The 26,775-nt window shown below is 35.9% G+C and overlaps 2 protein-coding genes across 4 annotated transcripts in view; one reads left to right on the top strand and one right to left on the bottom strand.

The window, feature by feature from the left end:
• The window catches only part of macrod1 (mono-ADP ribosylhydrolase 1), a 69,350-nt gene that overhangs the window by 5,908 nt on the left and 36,667 nt on the right, over nt 1–26,775 (bottom strand). For both annotated transcript variants that reach the window (XR_013210349.1, XM_077247757.1), the window contains exons 4-6: nt 14,713–14,742; nt 7,886–8,002; nt 1,285–1,406 (exon numbers count right to left, since the gene is read on the bottom strand). Coding sequence is in view for 1 of the 2 variants with exons in the window: in XM_077247757.1 (XP_077103872.1) it covers nt 1,285–1,406; nt 7,886–8,002; nt 14,713–14,742 (269 nt within the window). In the remaining variant the exon portion in view is untranslated. The remainder of the gene's footprint in view (nt 1–1,284; nt 1,407–7,885; nt 8,003–14,712; nt 14,743–26,775) is intronic.
• flrt1b (fibronectin leucine rich transmembrane protein 1b) overlaps nt 21,717–26,775 on the top strand; it is a 33,712-nt gene continuing 28,653 nt past the window's right edge. The window contains exon 1 of one of the 2 annotated variants that reach the window (XM_077247756.1): nt 21,717–21,942. The gene's annotated coding sequence lies outside the window, so the exon portion shown is untranslated. The remainder of the gene's footprint in view (nt 21,943–26,775) is intronic. The other variant, XR_013210348.1, reaches the window with a different exon arrangement.

The raw sequence follows: 26,775 nt of genomic DNA, 5'->3' as shown, positions 1-26,775 counted from the left end.
GGGAATGAAAATTCTGTTCATGTTCTTCAAAACTTTGGATTATTTTATTTCTTTCATGGAACACAAAAGGAGCTGCTGTACACTACTGAACGTTCTAGCTTCCACTTTTCCATACAAAATAAGTGCATGGATATGGGTATGTTGTGCAAAATATAATAAAATAAGACCTTTGTATTCATTTAATTCTGTTTCAAAGCTATCAGAAGACTTGTAATGATATAATGGATTACTTTTAGTGACAATTTAAAGGTAATTTGTTTTAGCTTAATTATCATCTGTCTCGATTAAATTTTTTATGCTTTTTTTTTAGCACAACAATTTTATGTTCCATGGAAAAATGATGGGTTAAAATGACTATTGTTGTCACTGTTTCAATAACGTTTTTCGGTAATTTAAATAAAGCTGAAATAAAATATAAATATGGATGTAAAAAATTAAACAAAAATCTGAAATGTTGGCTTGGCAACTAACTGAAATAATAAAGCTGAAGTACTAAAATTACTAAAACGAAAATAAATTACCATATATAAAAAATATTTATACAAAAACTAATAAAAATGACAAGAGCACATAAAATTACTAAAACAAACTAAAATTAAAATGTAAAATAAAAGTTAGATACAAAATATTAATAAAAACTTTGACATAAATATAAAATTAATAACGTTGGGAAAGGACGAGTTAATGATGAGTGAACTTTTATTTTTTAGATGAAGTACTCCGAATAATACTACACTTAAAGGTCTTTTTTCACAGCAAAAAACAGTTACATAAAGATAAACAGGAAGTCCTCATAAGACATTATGATGCTGCAACAATCGCTTGCTCCTTTTTGAGAACCTTAACAGTAGATCTTAGCTGTGCCTGTGTGTATTTATATCCTTGCTGGTGCACTGTGTTAAAATCTTTTATATATGCAGTAACCTGTCTTCAATAAATCATTCCATGAAAGAAATAAAGCTGAAACGGCTCTCAACTGTTTTAGTAGATTCATATAAAAATTGTTAGGGCACCGGTGGAGTGCGATTTATCTGCTGTGTTATGACTGGACTGCTGGCATTTTGATTCTTGTACCGTGACGCAGCTGTGAGGTGTGAGTGATAAAGGGTGAGAGTTTAACATGTTAACAGTATGTACCTGAATTTATGTGCATGCAGCGTGTTACGATCGAGACTGCGGTAGGCCGTTAAAATTGCATACAAGTAGTTATATCACAGCCAAGACATGAAGTCTGAATCTGTTACGAGTGTGTGTGTGTCTGTGTGTGTGTGGTGAGACCCTTACCACAGTCCGCAGGTGGTTCTTAGTTGCTGTGTGCAGACAGTTATAATAACAGTTTCTCAGCGCTCGTTCCTCTCTCTCCCCCACTGAATCCTGCACTATCGGCCCCACGGTGTGAATAACATCTGTGAAACAGAGAGATACAGCCAAAAACAGAGAGAAGTCGTACAAAAATATCAGAAAATATGTGAATGTGTTTAATAACTTCAACTTTCTGTCTGCATCCCTATCTATCCATGTCCCTAAAAACCAAAAATGTTTATGATACACTATCATTCAAAAGTTTGTGATCCGTTAGAATTTTTTTCTCCAAAAAAATTTATGATTTCGTTCAGCAATGACAAATTAAATTAATCAGAAAAGTGACCGTAAATACATTTATAATGCCATTACAGGAATAAATTACATTTTAAAATATATTCATTTTTTGTTATGCTGATTGAAAGTCTCTTCACATCCTGATAGCAATCACTAAGTTAAGTGGTCTAAATGTATTTGAAATACTGTTTTTATTGCATTTTCTTGAACACTTACACAACAATGTACATCACATGTCTGTAACATCAGACAATGTGATGTACAAAAACAAAACAAAAAAACAAACACCGGGGCTCATTTTACATGAAAAGTGCAATAGCACAAACCAACATTGGATAATAAAGTAAGTACTTTGGAAGTCAGAGTTAACAATACACTGCAATCAGTAATAGCCACAGATAAGAGAAATAAAGTAAAATAGGGTTAGTGCAAATGAAAATATAGGTCTAAATGTGTTTAAATGTGTATTTATCATCTTTTTAACGTATAGGACCATAAAATGTTCGTCCAATCATTGAAATTGGTCCGAATGCAACGATATGATGTCCTACCTGCCGGTCAACGTATGTATATGCAGAGTTACACAGACGTCAGTCTGTTTGGAAGAGATGGAAACCAGTGACGTTATACTCGGAGCGGTTTGTGACTCGAATTTATGCGTTTCAATGGCAACAATATTAATGCTGAAATGAATCTGAAGCTGTCAGGTGGTACAGGTCAGTGCTCTTTAAGTTTTTTATGTTCATTATAATTGTAATTTTATTGCTTTAAGACAGGAGGTTGTTTAACACTGTCTCTTGTGACGCTTTTGTTTACTCCCTGCTGTATGTTTTCATGTGTTTTGAAGGAGGCGTGGCTTTGGAGATGCTCTGAAGGGAGGGTGGGGCCTTATGCTTTCAAAGCTAACTCGCTATCGCTAGCCTCTCTGAAAATTGCCTACCCTACATTTAAATTGTAATAATACATCACAATATTAATGTTTTTTTTTTGTATTTTCGATCAAATAAATGCTGCCTTGGTGAGCATAAATGACTTCTTTCAAACATCGTACTGATTACTGATCCCAAATTTTTGAACAGTAGCATATGTTTTAAATGTGCAATTATTTTCTTAGAGTAACTAAAAATGACAAGAGCAAATGCACTTTGTTTAGTCCACACATCTGTGCAGTTTGATGTACTGATACTCTTGATACTGATGTTATATTAAAACAATTAATTCACCTAAATATATGGATCGACCTTTTTAAGTGATTTAAAAAGGTTTACAGTGTATTAAAAGATGGCAATTTGAACATATTCTAGTATTTTAGTAAACAAAAATGAATAATTTCTCTTAGTCCTATTAAAAGTACAAACAAATGTCAATCAAATATATTAAAACGGCTATAAATTGCGCATTTTGGAATGTTCCTTTAATTAGTGGTATATCAGTATCAGTGATATTGGCCTTGGCAGAACTTGACCTTTGTAACACAGTCTGGCTGACTTATAGAAATAACTGAAGGCTGTTGGAAGGGTTTTTTGATTTGTTTCTTCTTCCGATATGATGATACAACATCGAAAAATCTCTTCACAGTAACTGCTGTACCGATAGCTACTGTCAACAGCTGAGTTGATGAGCACTGAGAGTGTTTAGTCCTTTCTACACCCCACATTTACCATGGAAACCACAGTTTCTGCCAGAATACCCAAGTGACTGCAATTGTTATAAATAAATAATACAGTAAGATAAATAAATAAGACAGTAAATTCCTATGTAATCCCCAGGATTTAGCAAATTCTTTTACTAGCATTGATAACTGTAATAACTATATTAATTGTTGGCAGATTCTATGGTTTCCAGGGTACGTTCATAAGCGTAACAGGAAACAACGGAAAGCATCAAAATAAATGATGTTTGATTACTTTTATTTGTACTAAAGTAAAATTTGTTGTAAATTGAAACAATTTGAGTGTGCATGTTCAAATGTTTAATTGAAATGGAGTTTCCTAAGTCTGCAAAATAATAATGATTGTTATTCATATAATAATATAAAAATGGTCTCTATGGCAATTGTCAGTACAGCAAGTGCAATATTTTACAAGCTTTTGTAAGGTCTTTTTTGTAAGAGAAAAGTGATGAACCCCTGATGTGTTAATTATTTCTAGACTTTTGATTAGACTTATTCACTTATACCAACTACACTTTCTGTTTGTGGCTCACATTTCTGCCATCTGTCTGTTTCTCGATTACTAAAGACCCACTTGTCTCCATCCTGCACCCTCTCATCTCAATTTCCTGTTTCCTCCTCCCATTGACACTCAGCTCAACCAGACGGCAGGTCCGTTTCCCTTGTCCTCCTTTTCCGTCTGCGTCTACCTTCTGTCTAAAACATTCATCCATCTGTCCTCTCCATGTCTTATGTCCTTGTGTGTCACGTCTGCGGCATGTCCTCAATCCTTCCCCTTTGCACCGTTTGTCTTTTGGACGTCCAGCATCCCTCCGTCAGTTCCACTCCCACTCCTCTTTCCCTCATCCATCCGCCCCCCAACACCTCTCTGCGCTGCGTGCTGTCCGGCTGCGTTTATTTACCGCTGCACTCTGCAGTGTTTACAGCATCGATCCACCTCTGTTTGTTTAGTCCAGCAGCACCATCATACATCAAGTCAGGCAGAGACATTACTCACACACAAACACACACACATACACAAACACACCCAGACGCTCGCATATGAAGTGCAAAGGGAAACAATGGACAGGAAAAAAAGAACAGTGGGCATATGTTTGACTGGAAGTACAGAGTCACAAAGTGTTTTCATGTTTGTGGCACAGCATGAACTGCTAAAGCGGGTGTAGAAGGAAGAGAGACAGGATGACATAATCACCACAGACACAGGTGCAGCTGGAGGTTAAAGCAAACTACAGAAAATTGCCGGGAGGTTTAGATATCGCACTGCTCAACTCCCTCTGTCGCTCCTGTTTGCTCTTTAAAACAAACACATACAAGCACACTTACAACAGAGTGAGCGGGGAAGAAATGAACGTTTTCTACAGATTTCAGATGTTTACGATGGAGCATAATGTAGATTGGGGACCTTTGCTAAAAGATAGTTTCTGAAATTGATCATTTAAGCTGTTGACCTAATCTAATAAATATTTGTCATATAACCATGTCATTTATTTATTTTTATATACACTTTAATTTTGTGTTGAAATCTGACATGCATATGAATAGACACAATACTTGTATATAAATAATAATAATTTATATAACCAAAAAGTAGATAGATAGATGGATAGATAAGATACGATAAGATAAGATAAGATTATTTATGTGCCGTATTTCAATACTTTTTGTGGCTTTTTGCTTTAATATATGCTGGGTCACAGTGTGGTCGTACAGCTTGTCTCCTAAACCATTTTATTTCACCATAACTTCCTGATCTGCTCATGAGAAAACATACCGTTTTCTTTCTCCCCACGCAGCTCCCAAAGCAAAACCTGACAACACCCATCACGTATCGATGAATTTACTCTAAACTTGCTATTATCAGGCTCTAAATCACTCCTCTGTTTGTTCCCTCTCCTTCCCGCCTTCCTCCTGCCTGCTCGCCTTTTTCTTTCCAATTCTCCCTCCCTCTCAGTGAAAGATTTTCTGTCTTTCTGCTACCAGGTCTAACTGTTCACTCATCCAGACCAAACCCAAGTCTCCAGTCTCATGCACAAAGGGAGGCTGTGGTCTCTCCCACCAACCCCCCTGGAGAAAAAGTCAGTGTGCACAGCTATATCCCCATTCTGCAGCAGGGGAGCAGGTGCGTTGATTTAAAAAAGGCAGCTGGTTAAGACAGTGCAAGAGATCTGCTTATCATCTGAATGGTCGGAAGGTGTTTGACTCACTTTTTGTGTTTCACCCCTTTTTCTCAAATTCAAATCAGCTTGACAGCCAAGTTACAATATACCCGTAGTCACCAGCCGATCAAGCACGACAGCCTACACAATAGATCCCTCTCCTTTCACCTTGGCTTTCATGCGACTGGTTTTGACAAGAAAAAGCTGTGATTTAAAGAAAGTTGCAGCTCAAAATTGATTTGAGATAAAAGCCTTAATTTTAGGTAATTGAAAAAGTACACTGTATTTCATTGGATTGTTTAATAAACGAAATTAAATGATTGAACCTTGTTATTCATCCAGTCTATGAGCAAAAGACGGATGAGGGGAGAGAGAAAAAGGGATTAGTTAAATAACAGTAGAGAAGGGTGGGTGTTCGATTGGCCTGTGTGGATTTTAATTAGTGTTAATTGGCCACAGAGGGAAATGAAGGCTCAGGGAAAGGGAGTGTGTGTGTGTGTGTGTGTGTGTGTGTGTGTGTGTGTGTGTGTATTGATAAATATGCTACTCTCTTCTCTTTCTCCCCCCCTAGCAATGGTTGTTTTGTATGGTTGGGTCCCTAGTCAAGGCTGTATTGGTACACAGGTGGACTTAGGGACTGACAGGATCTGCACATTCTGCCTTTCATTCACCGATGAGATCCACTGGGTTTCTAGTTCACCCCCTCAACCGAGGCAGAGTATGTATTATTACCATACTTCTGTTTTACTATAAGACACAAACATACACTCCCCTATCCTCATCCAAAAAGCAACAGATGTGTGAGCACATGTGCAAACTGCAGTTCAGCCAGTCAAAACATGACAATACTCTATACAAACACACAAATCTCAGATTTTATTTAGGGGCTTTAGCCTGTAATTATAGATGCTTTCTATTACTATCACGCAATTGAGGTTCAAGGTGAAGTATGTAATTTCTCCACCACCGAACGGAACTGCAAAAAAAAAGATTGTTTTCAAAGAAGGTTTTCAAATACGCCCACATTAGTCCTTGATTGAACAAACTGACAGCCCCGCCCCAACTCAAGCCATTGGTAGAGTCAGTATTTTTTGTGTACGACTAGATGGGTAGCTCAAAACAACTGGGCTACAGAGACAAAATAAATAACCTATGAATAGCTTATTTATAGTTGTCTCTGCATGTCTCTGATAGGATAGACAAAATATTTCAAAAATGAAAAAAAGTACATACTTCAGCTTTAAGGGTTTAAAATAAATTAATTCTGAGCAATAAAATTCTTGCACTTTACTCGTTTTGCCGTGGACATGATTGACATCTTAAATCTTCCAGCATGTTGAGGAGAGCTTTGCTATAACTTTTTCAAACGATCAGAACCCAAGAATCTAGTTGATGATATAATATATAAAAATAGTATGACCTGACACTTGGGGATTGGCTGAACATCCAAGCATTTGTGGCAGCCAGTTTTGCATAGACAAATTTGAACCTGCACCGCCATGATGCTATCTACCCACAGACAGAAACCTGATAATTTTCATTTAGAAATGTTACATTTCAACAGCTCACAAATCACAAATAGTCCAAACACCTGTTCATACATAACTCATAATCCGATCAGTGTGCGGTGCACGCAGTCAGACACAGACACTAATTTCAGTCCTACAATTACTGCTGATATTTACTGTTCTACTCCCCGCAGTTCGGTACACTACAGAAAGAGAGAGATGAGAAGAAAAAACACAAAGTTGGAGAGAAAAATCAACTAAAGACTACGTAAAATCTAACAGAGAGCATAGCCTGGAGTGTAAGGTAAATCATTGGTGTGTATCTGTGTGTATGTGTTGGGGGGTGGCTTGAGAATCAGCAGCGTGTGCATCTCTGTCTCTGAACAGCAAGGTACAGTTGGGTGGGGGGGAGGGTCATAAATTAGACAAGGAAATTACTGCTAAGTGTGCGAATAAATTAAAGTGCGCTTGCTTCTGTAAACACTGTCTGACTACATAATTACTGAACACTCTCTGGATGAGTGAAAGAGAGGGAGGGAGATGGATGTGGGGAGGGAGGGAGAGTGATAGGCAAAAAGGTTTGCGTTGATGGTTTATTCATTTATTCATTCGGCAGCGTGCAACATGTACACAACCGTTTGACATTTTGCTAGAGAGGTTGCACAACACCTGCTTACTATCCTAAGAAGGGAAATATAAAATCTCGCAAAAGTCAAAATCAAGTGTAATTTAGTTTCTACAAAAGTACTGCGCTGACTTTGATGCAATCAAGCGTGAACATGAGCTAGGTTTGCTCTTTGCCTTATCCATTTAGCATACTGGAAGAAATGTTTAATTCTAACAAATGATTCTGAATTCATCCTCCTATTCCAAGGAGCTCAAACTATTTCAGACAGATATTTATATTGCATTAGTGTAATGATCAGTTTGTTTCATGAGCAACTCACATTTTGCAGGTAGGCCATAGGCCCCGGTGATCTTGGCCTCCCCTGTTTCGCAGCTGTTCAGAGTGGCACATTCCTTCTTCAACAGAGGACCAGCCCCACGATGAATGGCACCATCCACTGAAGGAGGAATATTTATACTCACATACATATTTATATAAATACATATACATGCACAACAGTTATTTTTGTCAGCTATAGATCTAGCATTCTGCACACTTTTAATTAGATAAAGATAAAGTACTGTCTAAGGTTACATTTATTAGAATTAATTATAACATTTATTTAAAAGAATTACTGAGAGACGGATACATGCATATATACACAATATATATAAATACATAGCAAAACATACAATATATTATAAATACACATATGTAATATTTAGCCAGATAATTCAGATGGCAATTTACCAACATTTATGATATATTTTCTATTGAAATTTCATTTCATTTACTAAAACATTTTAAGCAGAAAAAAAGTTAAACACTTTATAATAATTAACTACATTAGTTAACATGAACTAAGAATGAACACTACTTTTACAGCATATATTTATCATAGTTAATGTTAATCTCAATATTTACTACTACATTTTTAAGATCAAAAATTGTATCTGTTAATATTACTTAATGCACTGTGAACTAACATGATAATTAATTATCTTAATTTTTATTAACTAAATATTAACAAAGCCCCTTAAGTGTCACCCGCCCATTTTTCGCAAAGACATAAAAATCACTCTACAAACTTAAACGGTTGTAATTCAAGAATGCTTTGGAATATAGACCTATGGCTGGTCTTGATTTTTTCCAGACATTTTCCAGATTATTGTAGAAGTGTAGAAATTAGTAAAATTGAAATAGAAAAAAAGTTATATAAGTTTGAGTTTATGAAATTGTGCAATTAAAAAATATAATTATTCATATTTTATATAAAATATATATATCAAAATATATTTTACTCTAAAACTGCAAGAAAATTAAAGCCAAAAATCTGAACAAGTTGTGTTCCAGATTTTAGGTTGATATCTCAAAATATGAGCTTTCAGTAACATTTTATTCAGGCGCAGTACCCAACTTTTTCACTAGGTGAACACCAGACTCCATTACTGCCCATATAAGGGCGCCTCCATTTTCATATATGTTTTGAGTGATCAGAACCATGTATTTCCATAATTCTCATACAATTTATGAAGTAGACATCCTATTCAGAAGTAGTATGGGTGGTTTGGCAGTATTTGATTTGAATTTAACCTCTAATAAATGCATAAAAAGACCACATATGTCCGTTATAGCTCGCAGTCGCATCACAAATCGAGAATCCATAAATTTTTCTTTATATTTAAAACATTTTCAGACTTTTTTTCCTCATAAAATGGAATTGGTGTTATCTTTTGAACTCTTGGCATGAAAACAAACTGATGTTTCTACCAATCTTTCATGATTTTTCATGTTTATTGCTATTTCAAAATAAAGGCCTAAATACTCCTAACGAATATGAAATATTATTGTTGCAAATTGATAAATTACCGCTCTGTAATTTATTTTAGAAAACAGCCACCAAATATGAAAACTCGAGATTTTAAGCTTTCATATGATATATAGTTCATCAATATTTCTTTAGGTTTTTACTAAGATATTATTGTTTTAAATATATAGTGGCAAGCGTCCCACCTGTGGGACGGTGACACTTAAGGGGTAAACACATTGCTCATTGTTGTTCTCAAATGAGAACTTATTGTTACAAAAGTAAAGTGTTGTAAAGTGTTACCAAATCACCTGCCACCTCTCAATCGCAGGCAGCTGTATATGATGGGCCCTTTCTAAAAATGTCTTCCCATGACAAATATTGTGCAGTTTGGGATCAACACAGCTTACCCTACTTTAATGCTAATAAACCCAACCCTCATTTATCATTTGAGGACACAGAAAAATCTGATTTCTCATAGCACTAAGGGCAGCAATTTGAGGGCCATATCAGTTTTACTCGAGGGTTATCAGCGCCCTGGCACTTTTGCTGATATGTGCTCAGAATCTGCAGGAGCGAGAGATGGAGTGATAAAAAGATAGAAAGATAGGGAATATATACCGAGAAATACCAGAGAGTGAAGTGGAGAGAATGACGAGGAAAAAACGGAGAGAGGTGGAGGGACAGATGGAGGGAAGTTGTACTCAGGGCTTTGGAGTGGCGGAAAGGAGGATGAGAGGAAGGAATAGGGGAAAAGATGTGAATGTGGTGACGAGGTACGCCTGTTGGGAATAGCTTGCTTTCCTGTGTAATTGCAACATGCATGTACACACACTTTTTATATTACACAGACATCTTGTTAGCAGGTACTAATTGGCTTTTTGCTCATCTGACGGGGTTTGTGACACCGAAAAAAACATATATATAGAATATTTTCCTATATTGCATAAATAGTTTTTTTTTTTTCAGCTTTCTGTCATATGTGCTCCTAATCCCACGCAACACCTACATGCACGCAAACATGCATGCATCGGCTCCACACACACAACATTTCTCTGTACAAAAGCATTCATTAACAGTTGTTCTCAAATTCCCATCAAATTAGTTTGGTCTGAACTGGTCAGCAAGTGTTATCGAAACGCACCCTCTTATTGGCTGAGCTGGTCACCATGGTAGCCATTAGTAGGAGCATTTGATTGGATCTGGCACATCTGCTTGCCCATGTCACAAATCCCTCGACACCAAAGCACTATCTCTCTCTAAACACTTGCCTGCCGTTCTGAGTTTTAAACCAGAATACTAACATTCCACTCAGTGCCAAGTGGAGAACATAACACACATTTTCACTCAAAAAATAAAACAATCAATCAATACTTATCCATGTGTAACTTTCCAGGTTGCTAAAAAACAGACAAACCTTTTTAAAAGGGAGCCATATGCCAAAATGCAACATTACACCCCAAACACAACAAAACCCCCAAAGATACTCTAATGTCACTGTGTCCTTTTGTACAATCTGGAGCTTTCCCAGCTCTGAGATTCAGGACTGATGTCTCCTATTGTAATGAACAGAACATTTTGATCGCCCATAGTTATATGTGTCATTTCCAAGTATGATCCATCTGACCGTGAAACTAGGAAATCTAGCATGAATTATTTTCATCACTCACTCGCAGACTTTCTTCCTGATTTATTTTTCCATTTGTGTCTAATTCTAAGTCTAATTAAAGCCTAATTCAAGAAATTCTCTGAAAACCAGCCTTATTATAGACCTACACATTATCGTATTGTATTGTTATATTATCATTTTGCTTCTTAAAACTAGATTTCAGAGACTTTTTCTTGGCTTATTTAACTTTACTAGCAAATAGATTTTTTTTCTTGCAATAAAATAAACTTAATTCAAAAACATTCTATTCTAGTCTCGACATTTTTGTTTTAAGGATGTTTATATCAGTACTGAAAAAATAAAAGTCCAGAATACTTAATAGACTTTTGCAGTGCATCAGAAATGCTGACCAAGAATAAATGGTTTTAGAGTTTGAAAAACAGTATCCGAAACAGTATATACCACTAAACGACATCCTAACTCATCCATGCTTTTCTTTATTCTCTCTTCTGTTGTTTTAACACATCCTCTTGTTTTTGCCCTCTCAGCTTTAATGCTTTTCCTGCTTTAAACACCAACAGGCAGAGACTCACCCCTCATTTCTCTCTCTCTGCATGCAATGCTCTGAGGCTGTCCTCCCTGATGTATAGTTTGTCCCTGCCTAATTATCACCCAGGTTTGCCTTAACAAACCTCAGGAGTGGAGCCAACAAAAAGAGAGGGAGAGAGTGTGAGCCTGAAGAAGCCGATGTGTTTGCGTACTACCGACAGAAATAGAGAGAAAAGAGGTGTTGGAGTGTTAGGGAGTGAGGAGAAGAGGTGATCGGGTAGGGCAGTGAGACAGAAAGATGAGGGCAGAGTAAAACAGAGAGAAAGAAAGGGACATGGAAGACATGCAGAGGCACGAACTGACGGGGAGGTTTAAATTGAGGGAGGTGAGGGTCAGGCCTAAATCAATCGCTTTTGCCATTTGTGTTTGAGTAACTACAGAAAAAAACCCAGGTCAATACACAGCAGTGCGCACTTCTGAATTTGTGTTTGTGTGTGTGTGAGACGTGGTTCTGATGAGTAGGATTCTCAAGTGCAGATTTATCACTAGTATTGATTAGCTAACGGGCAGGCACTTAACACGGGCAGAGAGCAAGAACAGTGCACGCTTACAATCGACACGCATGCATATGCGTAAATACTGAGTCAACAGTTGGACATTTCTGTTCATTTGCATAGCACTCTACTATCGTAAATTATTTACCTAAGATCTTGCAATGCACTTTCAAAATGCACACGCACCTCTTACAAAGGCTGTACACAACAGATTTGTAAACCACCGTTCAAACGTTTGGGGTCGATAAGATTTTTTGGTAACACTTTACAATAAGGTCTCATTTGATAACATTAATTAGTGCATTAACTTACATAAACTAGCAATGAGCAATATATTTTTACAGCATTGATTAACCTTTGTTAATGTTAGTTACTAAACATGTCTTCAGTGTCACATGATCCGTCAGAAATCATTCTAATATGCTGATTTGGTGCTCAAGAAACATTTCATCAATGTTGAAAATAGCTGTGCTATTTCCCCCCCCACGCAAATAGAAATATAATTTATATATCAATTATAAATGTCTTTGTCACTTTTCTTAATTCTTTAAAAAAAAAAAATCTTACTGACCCCAAACTTTTGAACGGTGGCGTAGATCAAAGTTAACATAAACCATTTCAAGTTTGTAGTTAGTTTTAGGATTTGCAAGCAAAAAATAAGATATGTACAGTTGTTATCACAGCCAGTTTTTGCATTTCCAAAACAATGCTCATTAGAGTCACACATGGCAATAGTTTGTTTGTTGTGTAATATATATATATATTTTAATGGTTCATAATTTGTTAAGTAAAAAAGGTGGTTTCCTTTGTGATAATGAGTGTATTATCTGGCAACAAAATAAATAAATAAATAAAAACAAAAATTTAAACTCAAAGTAACATCTTATGTTAATTATGACATAATAGCCTATTTTATTTACGTGAGAAGAAAAAGATAAAAGTGATCAGGAAGATCATGAAAATGACACTGAACTGTAAAAAAACAAATATGATCAATAAGTTATGACAACATATATTTTTACATTGATTTAACTCATCAAAATAAGTTAAGCAATTTTCAACCTTTTTATGTTATACAAGATTAAACTTTTTTTTAAGTCAGTCTAATATAATTTAAGTTGAACTAACTTAAACATCCAAGTTAATTGTACTTAAAAATGTAAGGCTTTTTTTTCTTTTCTTTTTTATAGTGTAGGAAAATGGTTGCCAAAAACTTCTATCAATTATATGGTTTAACAGTCACTATAAAATTACTTAACCAAAGAATGCCATGATTTACCAATTAGAAACAAGTATTCCAGAGAAGTGTGCCCTTTACTTTTGAAATACGGTTCTGAGATTGTTAACCCAAAGATGACCATCAATCACTCACCCTCGCGTCTTTTCGAACCTTTATGACTTTCTTCTGAGGAGCACAAAATACGATATTCAAAACAGCGCTGGGTCCCATTAATTTTTTTTATTGTACTGAATGGAAAAAAATAAAATTTTCTAAATATCTTCTTTTGTGTTTCACAGAAGAAATAAATTAATAAATACAAGTTTGGAACAATATGAGGATGAGTAAATGATGAGAGAATTGTAATTTGCATGAACTCTCTCTTTAATTCTGTCAAGATGGTTTAGCAGCCAGTCTGGTGGAAACGAGTGTGCTGATATTAGATAGCTATACTGTTGCTATTTCAGGTTAGAGGTGATTTCACACAGTGCACAATCTATTGGAAAAAAACAGTTGTTACATGTTACACACTCGTTATTTAGAACCTCCCGGGAGCAGGAACATTACAGGCCCGTAACTAATGACTAAAAGTGCAACTCTGAGATAATTGCAGATGTAGTTACTGATCCTCAGGAGAAACCTACTTATGTGATGGGCGGTAGTTTAGATGTTGGATGTTAAACAATGACAATATTGCAACATGGAACATGTTCAAAAATACATAGAATTACCATGGGACCATATCCAGATAACTTTTCAGCTTAATACTTTTTGTTATAGTCCCTTTAAATTTGAGATAAGACTTAACTGTTTATGCAGCTGCAATGCCAAAGAGCTCATTGTTTGATGAATATTTGAACCTACAGAAAGAAGGCAGTAATCTGAAGGCTTTACTGTATTTCTGAGAAAATCTACCGTCTTGTCAGATCCAAGTACTTTTTAATACATCACAGTGAGCAAACAGTTTTGAAAAAGCACAGTCTCTTTAATTTCTCCATTATATTCAGAATCTGCTGATGAATTGTTTTTCTCTTGTCGATGTTTGTGGGAGCGTGTGTGTGTGTGTGTTCTATCAGGGCAGCTCTATCAGAGATGGTTTAAGAGTTTAGCGCTCATTTCTTCTCACTGGGTCTCTAATCGCTCTTTTGCTCCTCAAATAGCATTTCTGTTCTCACTCACAGGGGTTTTAGAGATTGTCTGTTCAAATTCAGAAAAGTGCAAAGCCTCAGGCTGACAACAGCTCCCATCACACACACGTTCTCACTCTCTCACCTTTGTTTCCACCTGCTGATTCTCACTTGCTCTCTTTCACCTTCTAATTCCTCTCACCTCGCCGATGCTTCTCTCCTTTAATGTCTTTTCCCTCTTGAGCTGTCTCTACATTTGTCTCATTCAGCCTCTGAAAAAGAGGAGAAAAACATTGACTCACCTCCTCCTCCACCCAGAAGTGTCTTGTTAGCTGAAACGACAAAAAGAAAACAGGGGACTATTCAGGGAAGATGTCAAGAGACATTACAGCAAAGAGTAACTTAAAAGGAAGTAATACCTTACTGGTGACTGACAATACAAATTTAATCAGAGGGGAAAAGTTCAAGGACAAGAATTAAAGAACCTCAACTCAATTTAAAAACTCCATAATACACTAACGTTCAAAGGTTTGGGGCCGGTAAGATTTTTTATTGTTTTTGAATAGACTATTATTATGATTATCTTTATTTGATTAAAATACAGTAAGATAAGTACTAATGTGACATATTACAATTTAAAATATATTTAAATATATTTAATAAAAGTAATTTATTCCTGTGATGCAAAGCTGAATTTTCAGCATCATTAATCCAGTCTTCAGTGTCACATGATTCTTTAGAAAACATTATAATGTGCTGTTTTGTTGCTCAATAAACATTATTATTATCAATGTTAAAAACAGTTTTGCTGCATCCTTTTTTTTTGTGAAAAGCATTATACTTTTCCCCCAGGATTCTTTGTTCAATAGAAAAAGCATTTATTTAATATGGAAATGTCTTAATGCACCCTTGCTGAATAAAAAAATAATTTCTTTAAAAATATAATATAATGTCTACTGTATACAGTATGGCAATGGAGATTGTCCATTATCTGAAGAAGCCTGTTTAAAAGGGTCATAAATATTTATTGACTTTTTTCTGTAGACCTCAGCGGACTATGAAATCATACGGTACCTTTAAGAACTAAAACCATTAAAATAAAATAAAACATAATACAAAACAGTAAATGTTATACTGTATAAATAAATAAATAAATAAATACATTTTCTTTTTTCTGACTTTACAGATGTGCCTTATGACCCTTTCATTTTTCTGCTTGCTTAGAAAGTCGTGAGCCGGTCATCCAATGTGCTAATTGACATTTGCATCAATACAGTAAAAAGCAGGGTCCTGAACCATGTGTCATAGGTGAAAAGAAAGCCAATTTTGCAAATTAAACTCCATAACTTTTTCCATTATGAGACATGAATGATAGAAAATATACTGCCAAATATGTTTGTCCATCAGTTTTAAATGTCCACAAAAAGGAAAAGTTGCCTATGTTCACATCAAACCATGTTGCACAGATTTGAGTTCAAGTACGAGGCTGTCGCACAACAAAGCAGAAGTGAAACAACATTGTTTCATGATCAGACAGTGAAGCTAAAACACAAATGAGCAATAAGATTGCTGATTATTTTTTCCCATTTAAAATTCATTACACCTCTGCACATGGACATTAAACTGCATGATAAGTGACGAGCTTATGAGCGAACAAATAATTTAACAGATGGAGTTAATGTAAGCCCAGACAAACACATTTTTTCCAATGAATAGACACACAGCCACAGAAAAAAAGCACAAACACATACACACACCCACAATTTAGATAGACTGACAAACAGAAAACAGTATGGAGAGAGAGGTAACCATAGCAACCCCAAAGCCCAAAGGTTTGTTACTGAAACCTAGTTAATTACACAGGGAGGGCAAAGAGGAGAGATGGAAACAGACGAGATGCGAGAGACAGGAGAGACGGAGCAGGAAAGATGTAATTTGCAAGTGGAGGCCCCTTTCTTTCCTGTCTGTCAGAGGAGAAAAAAAACTACAAGTGAGATAGAAAAAGGGATCAGATATGCACGAGGAAGGACAGAGAGCAAAACAGTGGGAGAGAGAATGAGCGAAGGTTGTAAGTTGATGATACCCCAGGGAGAGAGATTTACCATCTGCTTAAACCCTGTGTGTGGTGTCTTGCCCAGGGGAAGTGTGACATACCGTAGAGATGCACACAACACACACACACTTACACAGCTCTGTGAGGCATATTGACATGATGAGATTGTATGCGGGAATGTGTTCACAAAATGCAATCTTCTTATTCAGAACTGTAACAATTCCTTTCAGGCAGGATGAAATGGATCTGCGATGAAAACAATGTGCATGAACATCAATACCGAGGTTGGGATTGTAAACAAAAATACTGCGCTGATTCTTAGTGTCAATTCGACTCTGCACAGCAAAGCACACTGCAAAAGGCAATATTCCAATGACGAAAGTTTACGGGCGGATTAGGATCACAGAGAGGGATTAGAAAAAAGAAAAACAAAAGGATAAATAGTTGAGGATAAAAAAAAGTTCAACAGAAGGGTTGGGGGTGAGAGGAGGGACGGACGGACGGACGGACGGATGTGGATGAGAGGCAGAGAGATATGGAGATAAAAGCTGGGCTGTATATGGATCAAGAATGTGCAACAACATTACAAAAACTCCATAAATGAAAAGATGAAAAGAACAAAAGAGAAAAAGTCTTTTTTTCTTCAAAAACAGCACAGCATAAGTTTGCATCATTTACAAATAAAAATAAAATAAAAATGCATTAATAAGAAGAGCTGACAGAAAAGTTCCAGCTCATATTTTTCATGTATATATTGACATATATCAGGAATGCAGCGGTGTTCTGAAATGAGGCAAAGTTCTCACTGTTTTTTTTAAATGTAATTTGTGTGTTTTTATTTTTATTTATTTTTTCTAATCAAATGTATTGCTTGCACTTAATGTTATCACATTTTCCTGGTTAAATAAACATTACATTACATTACATTAAAAAAAATGAAAAAAGGAAACCAAATACATTTCTATTTTTTATTTTTACATTAACAATGTAATTCATGTTCTATTTATTAAAACCAAGTATAAATCTCATCAAGTTAGAGTTAAGCATTTTTGCATTTATTCCAAAATAATAACTTAAAGCAGTAACAATTTAAACAATATATTTCAGTTTTTAACTAAGTTTCAGCTGTTCTTTTTAATAGTCAACTAATTTTCGTAACATTAATCATCAAGCTCAGTAAACACTCACAGATGAAGATGCAGGATACAACAGAGCTAAAGAAAGATATGCTGTTCACTACTTCCATAGTCTATGGTTGCAGGAAAAATATATATGTTTGTAGGGAACATTGATGGAGCAACAGATTTTGTGTGAAAATAAATCATAAAAGGTTTATTTTGTTTAAAAATCTTATAATGAGGTGGAAAGTACTACACCGTGTAAAACCAGAGTGGGGCAAAAGGCACAAAGTACTAATACAAATACTTAAAGCTAAAATATGTTTTTGATAATGTCTAAGTTAATACTTCAAAACAATCACTTCAGCAAAGTTTACTGTTATCTATTTAAAAATGATTCATTTTTATGCAATAAATATACTATCATTAAAATATTTTAAAAATAATTAATTAAAAAAATTATTTGAAAAAGTAAAGATTTTGAAAGCATTGAAGATTTCATAATTTAATACAGATTTACAGTATAACAATAAATTTATATTATATTATATGATTAATATTATATATTTTAAATATGATTTTTTCATTATAAATATGGGGATTATCAAGGTGGACAAACAACTTAACATGATATTTACCATCTGAATCTAACCATGTCATGTCAATAAATGTCAGCCAGCTTTTTATTATGATGTTAATTATTGTGCCTTCTGCCCCAACAGCAGGGGCGCCTTTTACCCCAAATACCATACTTTTTATATATTCTTCCGTTATTGAAAAACTGTTGCTTTATTTTGAACAAAACTGAAAATCCTTAAGAAGACCTTTGTCTCAAAATATATTAATAATTTTAGCGATTCTCATTTTCTACTCAAATCTACAGCATTTAGAAAAAAACCCATCAAATATTAGATTATAATAGCACAGAATCAACTTTAGGTTGCTGTCCTCGATCAGCCAAGGATCATTCAACTTTCCACATGCATCTTGAAAAACTGATGTTTTGGAAAGTGCTGTGGCAATTTGTGCAATCTAGTTTAGTGAAAAATCAAATCAAATGCACCTTTTACCCCGGTGCGCATTTAGCCCCATTGTATATACTTTAATTTCCCCAAGCTGATTGCTCACTAAAAAAAACAACCCAGTCATCATGTTTTTAGGCCATTTCAAGTTTGATTTTGACTTGGCAAAGTGGTAATATCTAAATGGCTGAGCTGTTTACTTACTTTTAAATTAGTCATTGACCCAATCATTTTGTTAATTCAGACTGATTTGCGAACGAGAAACACGCACGAAAGCAAGAGACGGGATTTATCACATGAACCAGTCATAGCCAATCACAACAAATCACATCCAATTATAGCACGATGGAGGCATTGCCTCATCTCACGTGACTGTCCCCCATTCATTCTCAATTAGTCCCCACCAATCCACCGCACTCTCTAGGGGGTCTGTTAAAACTCAATCGGCTCAGGGGAGGCTAGACAGATGCTGCATCCCGCTGTAACTTTACCTGCTGGTGTCTTTTTTTGGACCGTGTTACTTTTGAATAAATAGTGATTAGCCTCATTGGTCTGTCACTGCTCGTCAATGTCAGAATATTTGAGATGACCAATCAAATCAAAGATGACCAATCAAATAGGCGGGCTATATGTTCACAGAAGCTGACTGACGCTTCAGTTTATGGTCGTCAAGTGCGAGATAAGATGTAAGTAGCTGAACTAAACATTTCATATTTGACGTTTTTTTTAGGTCATAAATATTAAACGAATGACAAAAATAATCAGGCAAACTAATATACTGTAAATACGCTTATGTAACGTGATTCATGTAGGCCTAATGTAATAAATAGTTTACTGTCATTGTGAGGTGACAAGAAACATTAAAGCCGTTTGCATCATGTTAGGCACAAGATTAATAATGAGTGTACATGTTGAGAATTAATATAATACAATTTGTAGCCTTCAGTAAATTAAAAAAGTTCATTTTTAGGAGGGGAAGAGACCAGGGCAAAATGAGGAGACAGAGAAAAAGAAAGAGTGATGGAGATGAGGAGAGAGCAGGTATTGACAAATAATCTACTGCCACTGACATGGTTTTAAAGCTATTTCTTATCCTTTTTAGGCCTTCAAATGTCTTGAAATGCACATATCAGAGAAATAAAAAATTCGAACCCCCTGACAACCTTAAATTTAGGACCTCTTTGATTATAAAGCCCTGTCTACGGCCCTGTGTTAGGAATAAGATCAATAATGAATGTGTATATATTGTGAATACATTTAATAAACTTAGTTAGGCTACCTAGCTTTCCTAGTAGCTTTCAGTAAATTAACGCGTCTGAGAAAATGATTCATACATCAACCTATCAGTGGACCCTATGTTTACTTTCTTCACTGGCATAAGGAGAGAAAAATAATCAGCTGCATGACATGTTTTTAAAGTTATTGTTATCCAATTTTTTGGGATATGTAGATCAGAGAAATAAAAATTCTCTTGAACCCCCTAACTAGCCTACCTCACATCCGGTACCTCAGAAATTATAAAACCCTGCCATCTGCATGTTTATGAAACTAGTTAATAGTAAGCATTAGACCCTAAACTAAAGTGTTAACTTTTTTAATCATACCCTCATTGGGGGCTGAGCCACAGACTGATTCATGTTCCACACTGGTCACACAAATTTCAGTTCAGTTAGAACCAGATGCATATTTGTATTGATGATTCTAATTGATTATTTTATATCCAATTGTTGATATTTGTGTTTTTAAAAAGTTTTTGATTGATGTTTTGACTCCTAACCAATTTTCAACATTAAAAATTGTCTTTTTATTTGGGCTAGTAAAATTCATTTCGGGCTACCAAAATCTGAAGAGTGCCTGCCCGAAGGGTTACCAGCGATTTTTAAATTTTGCGAGCCCTGATTTGCGTTGTTTAATTTTTGTAATATTGATTTTCTTCTCATCCTATTTTTTGAGGAGGCACTGCCTCCTCGGAGAAAACGCCCCTGAAATATACACATAGCCTATGGTATAGGAGTCATACACAACACAATCAAGTGTGGTTGTACAGAAAACGTAATGGGGTCAAGTGTTTGGAACGGAAGTTTGTGTTTCTGAAATAGCCTGCCACCAGGGAGAGAGGGTGAAACCAGTGAGAGAGAGAGACGTTGTGTGTATGTCTAAACAGATGTCCTTAATGTCTGACACTCCAGAACCCTGCAGACACCTTGGCTTGTGTCCTCAATCACATTCGTAAACACGCAAACACACATGCACTGTACATTATACACACTTCTTCTCAAGATAGCTTCATAAACATTTACTTCACTATATGTGCAGGGCTACAATAAAATGCAAGTCAAAGTCTTACTCACAGTTCAGTGCGCTGATAGCTCAGGACATGCACACTGCCTCACAGTCACATGCAGTCCGAGAGGGAGGCCCTAACAGCAAACTGCATGCCATGCATAAAAATGTAATATGACATAACCACAAATAAACAAGCTGATAATGCTGTACACAATCACATTATTCAAAAGGCGAATCAAGTCTCAATGAAAAGGTAAACATTCCATATATTCTTAATTGAGTAAATAAAATCCTTTGAAAAAAGTCAGATTGTAATTTTATTTAGAAATGCATGTGGTTTATGTATGGAAGTGATCAAACACCAAGATGCCTGTTTGGTAAATGCTGGGACTGGAATAGGGCAGGCTAATGTTTAACCTGGAAAATGTATCATCATATGTATCTATGGCAGATGTGGTGAAAATTTAAGTGTGAACCTTGCTGATATTTTATGAATATAAATGTTCATATATATAATCATATATTTATACGCACACGTAATGTAGCCTATATAGGGTGCCTACTGTTGTCTAAATTATATAATAAAAATAAATAAATAAAATAAAACCTTATGTACGCATGATAGCCTATTGACATTTTAGGGTAATTTAACAGGCTACATACTATAGGCCTATATATATATATATATATATATATATATATATATTCACTTCAAAGATAGATGTTTTGTTCGTAAAGTGATCCATGTTAAAAATCCGTTACTCCGCTAAGGAGATGAAGGGGTGGAGTGGCGCGAAAGAGAGAAAGCGCGAGGCGCATCGCTCTGAGTGACAGGAGAGAGACAGAGAGAGAGAGAGAGAGAGAGAGAGAGAGAGAGATTCTGGGCGCGCGCGACGGTCACAGCGAGTCTCACTGACTGAAGATTGAGACGGCTAAAAGATAGAGAACGGGGAAATCTAAACCAATTAAAAAAATACACGATATAGAAAAGAAGAAGAAAAAAAAAATTCTCTGAATTAAATCGATGGAAAGATGCCGTTTACCCAGACTGAGGTATGTTGCTCTAAACACTTCTTCTTATTAGCTACTTGTTACCAACGGTCAGTCTGAGACGGCTGAGGCAAGTTAAGTTATTTATTCTCTGGTCTGCTAAACTCCCCCTTCAACTGAAAGGGTATACATATGTTTTTAAAGCTCTGTTTTGAGAAAACTGATATAGCCTATTCCGGCTGAATGCGTAACGTTAGCTCTTTCATTTTTCTTTCATTTGTTTGCTCTTAAGCGCCTGTTTAATCAGTCTGAGGCGGCAGTCACATAGGATTTAAATACAGGCGCTTAGAATTAAGACTCCAACTAATTTATTTTAATGACCTGTTATTAAAGGCGTGTGACTGTGTATTGTGCCCTGTATAGTAATGCTGGCTATTTAAATACTGGTAGCTCAACAATTTGGTGAAAATTTGCATTTGTTTTTGTAGCTACTTTCAAACCTGGTGCAGACAGGAGTTCATGTGTTTTTGCAATGTAGCACCCCGTCTCATAATCTAGCGATTATAAGAGAGTGTAGCCTACAATGCAAACTGACGGTATACAGTTGAACATCTAATAATAGCCTTTCCTTTGATATTAAATGACACTTGGCACAGGTTACAGACATGTCCTACACTGTAATGTGATTTAACGAAAACTGAAGCACACAATTCGTATTTTTATAGTGGTTGTAAATGAAAATAGAATGCTTTAGTTATGACTTACTTTTATATTTAACAATATTTTTTTCTATGGATATATCCTGTGGTTTAAATTAATGTTCACAGAAAAGTTCTCCTTTTTCCCTCTTTTTCGTTTTTCAAGAAGATACATCTTTGTAAGGAAAGAAAGAAAGAAAGAATTGCAGTTATGGGTTGCATCTTATTTATGAAAGCCAAAGGCACTCCTCTATAAATCTTCAGGGAAATCATCTTCCTTTCTGAAGGTGCAGAAAGTGAAGAGCGAGAGGGAGCGCATATGTGTGTGTGTGTGTGTGTGTGTGTGTGTGTGTGTGTGTTAACATGCCCTTCTATATTTTATCATATTTCCTTATTTCTCATCTTTTTTTCTTGACCTGTTGGTAACAGCCAGGAAAGAGTGGGGGTTTTGTAGAGACACCAGCCTGTGTTCATATCCATGCCAAAACAGTGGGGCCAGTATGTATCAAACACACTTTACACTGCATGAAAGAAGTACAGCAAAGGCCTGCATCATGCACACACACACATAGCCCTTCAAACACAGGCCCAGCTACCCCAAACTCATTTTAACTATGATTACCACGAACTACTCTTACATGTTTTATTTTACATAAGCAGCTTTGAGCTACACATTTTTTTATTGCTTAAAAATATTCTATAAAAAAAAAGAGAAAGATTTGAGCCCATCTTGTGGTCTCAAAAACTACATGAACAACATCAAGAGTGAGACATTTGGGATTAGCACAGTACTTCAGACCCAACTCAACTCTCACACAGCAGATTACACAGATTTAGAGTACATCAACTCTAACACAGATTAAGATGGTGGTCAAATGCAGATGAGCAATGAGAAAGAGAGCAAAGGGCTGATAGCAAAACAGCTCAGAAAGAGAAAAATGTAATCTTAAAATAAACAAAACAAACAAAAATGTGATAATCATTATTCATTACATTTAAAGACAAACCCGCAAGACATTCGTTCATCTTCAGAACACAAATGAAGATCTTTTTAATTAAATCTGAGAGCTTTCTGTCCCTCCATTGACAGCCCACGCAACTACCACTTTCAAGCCCCAAAAAGGTACTAAGCACAGCAACTCAAAATGTAATAACATAATGTACTAACTGCACATAATGTAATAGGCATTACATTATTAAATGTAATAAAAAATTTTATAAAGTAAAAATTTTGTTAAAATGTAATAAAATCTTGAGCTCATAATGTAATAATGATTTTCCAATGTCATAACGATTTTTCACATAATGTAATAGGTTACTGTATGAGAAATGTATTACATTATGAAAACACTGTAGCAACTTATAATGTAATCGGTTCATTTCTGTCCTTTTTGTTTTTATCAGCGGTATTTAAGTGACGTGAAGTGATATGTGAAGGCCAAGTATAACCCATACTCTGGATATATCCTCTGCATTTAACCCATTCAAGTTAGTGCACACACACACATTAGGAGTGGGGAGTAGTGAACACACACACACACACTGCAAACAGTGGACACACACCCCTGCAGCAGTGGGCAGCCATTTTTGCTGTGGTGCCCAGGGAGCGATTGGGGGTTAGGTGCCTTGCTGAAGGGCACCCCAGTCATTTCCTGCGGGTATTGAGAATCTTGTAAACTGAACCTGAATATAATAAAAATATAATCATATTTATAATAATAATTATAATTGCATGAATATTTAAATCTGTTGCATTTCACTGGAAGTGTAAGACTGGATTTAGATTTTTTTTTTAAATGTACCTTAAGGGAATACTAATATTTTTTGTTTTAAAAATATTTAAAAAAAATTAAAAATTAAAAATATTGTTAGCTATTACAATTATAACAATATGACAATGCTGAGCTCAAGATTTGATTAAGTTTTGAGATAATTATTACATTATGAACATTTTACTACAATAATAATGTAACATTAATAGTAATAATGTCACATTATGTGCAGTTTTCACATTATGAGTTGCTACAACATCATTAAAATAATCCATGTGACTCCAGTGGTTTAATCTCCATTTTATGAAGTGACACGAGTGCTGTTTGCACAAAAAAAAAAATTGTGTGACATTGTCATAAGGACTGTGTTGTAAGAGCATACATGAACACGATGATGAAGGCAAAGGTATTCTTTAATAAATCCACAAGTCAGGTAAATCCAAACAGAGAATGGCTTTCAACACAGGTACACATGAACGAGACTCGTCAACAATGAACAGAAACAGAGGAACTTAAGTATACATGCATACAAGGATAATTAACGACACACACGTAAACTAAATGACGAAATCAAATCAATAACCATGACAACCAATTCAACTCAGGAAAATTGTGTAAACTGAAAAACAAAGTCCAAATGGTTTGTTACTGTGACAGACGTACCCTGAAGGCCAAGTATGGTAACCCTAAGTCTGAATTTGTCCTCTGCTTTTAACCCATCCAAGTTAGTGCACACACATTAGAAGCAGTCAGCAGTGAACACACACACACATACACACGGAGCAGCGAGAAGACATTTGCTGCAAACGCCCAGGGAGCGATTGAGGTTAGGTGCCTTGCTCAGGGTCGTTGGTATTGAGAGAGTAAGAGATCGCTGTTCATTCACTCCCCAACCTACCAGGTGGTATTAAGAATCAAACCACAACCTTCGGGTTACAAGTCTGACTCTCTAACCATTAGGTCATGACTGCCCCAAATTTTGACCCCAACCAACACGCGTTCACACGTCTGCTCTCGCATCAACAAAACATGCATTCGTCGTGGCGCTATCGTGAACTCGTGTTAGAGATTCATATATTGTAAATAAAGTGGTAAACTATGTTTTTTTGTGCAAGCTAAGCACTAGTGTCGCTTCATAAAATTGAAGTTAAACCACTGGAGTCCCATGGATTGATGTTTACTACCTTTCCGGGGCTTGAAAGTGGTAGCTGTGTAGGCTGTCAATGGAGCGACAGAAAGCTCTCAGATTTCATTAAAAAGATCTTCATTTGTGTTCCAAAGATGAACGAAAGTCTTAAGGGTTTGGAACGACATGAGGGTGAGTATTTTATTTTTGGCTGAACTAACTCTTTGAGAAACCAAATGCAAGTATAAAATATAGAAATTCTATATATTTTAAGGTAGTGATTTGTTTTTGTTTTCACTGATTTTATTTCAAGCTGTATCTGCATTGGCAGATCTCTAGACAGCAGCTTTAGGCGTCGTTTACACTGTCAGTGAAATGTGACCCAATTCCAATTTTTTGCTCATATGTGCCACAGTTCAGATGTGTTCTATGACAGTGTAAACAGGAAAAAAAATGCATGCATTAGGATATTTCGAAATCGGTTTCAGGCCTTGTTCATATGTGGAAATAAATCAAATATAAATCAGATATGTGCCAATGCGACTGTCATGTAAAAAGGCAGATCTGATTTTCTGAGGCATTAGGCTACGTATCCGCGGTTTAATGATGAGAGAAACCCCGACGCGCATCTGCAAAGGGACGGAATGGCCCGACGAAACATTGTGTCGTCGTAGGAGAGAAATGTGGACACACGTTGACACAACATATCAAAGGTTGGCTTGCTCATTATGCCATAGACCCACTGCTCCTCGTTAAAGCCCGCCACGATCTCATGAAAGTGCGTATAGCACAAATTTTATTTCTCGTGCCATTTACGCCAAAAATAGTTTTTGCGTGCATATGATATGCACTTTATGGCATGTAATACACACGCACTCCACACCCATAATCCTACCCAAAAGGTTTACAGTGTCTATATTATGCACGCAAAAACTATTTTTGGCATATAAATGGCACGATAAACAAAATTAGTGGTATAGATACCCACTTTCATGAGATCGTGTTAAATGTTCCCACCAGTCCTGAGATCTCTCTCGCACACAATATGAAGCATATTTCTTCCTCCTCCGCCTCAAAATAATGGTGATGTTTGGCGAACTTCGCATTTATCGCAAAGCATATTTCACGTTCATCCATCTGTGCAAGAACCACCTTTAAGCATGCGCGATGTTTCAGGTAGTATGTCAAGTGTAAACGCATGAATCGGATATGGGTCACAATTGAAAGCACGTGTAAACGGATGGTCAAAAAAATCGGATCTAGGCAAAAAAATCTGAATTGGGCATCAAGACCTGCAGTG

Source organism: Siphateles boraxobius, unplaced genomic scaffold (genome assembly GCF_051911475.1).
Source record: "Siphateles boraxobius isolate OS27281-9 unplaced genomic scaffold, OSU_SipBor_1 3, whole genome shotgun sequence".
NCBI classification, from domain to species: domain Eukaryota; kingdom Metazoa; phylum Chordata; class Actinopteri; order Cypriniformes; family Leuciscidae; genus Siphateles; species Siphateles boraxobius.
Note: the sequence above shows the minus strand (reverse complement) of the source record. Positions and strands in the feature narration are given on the sequence as shown.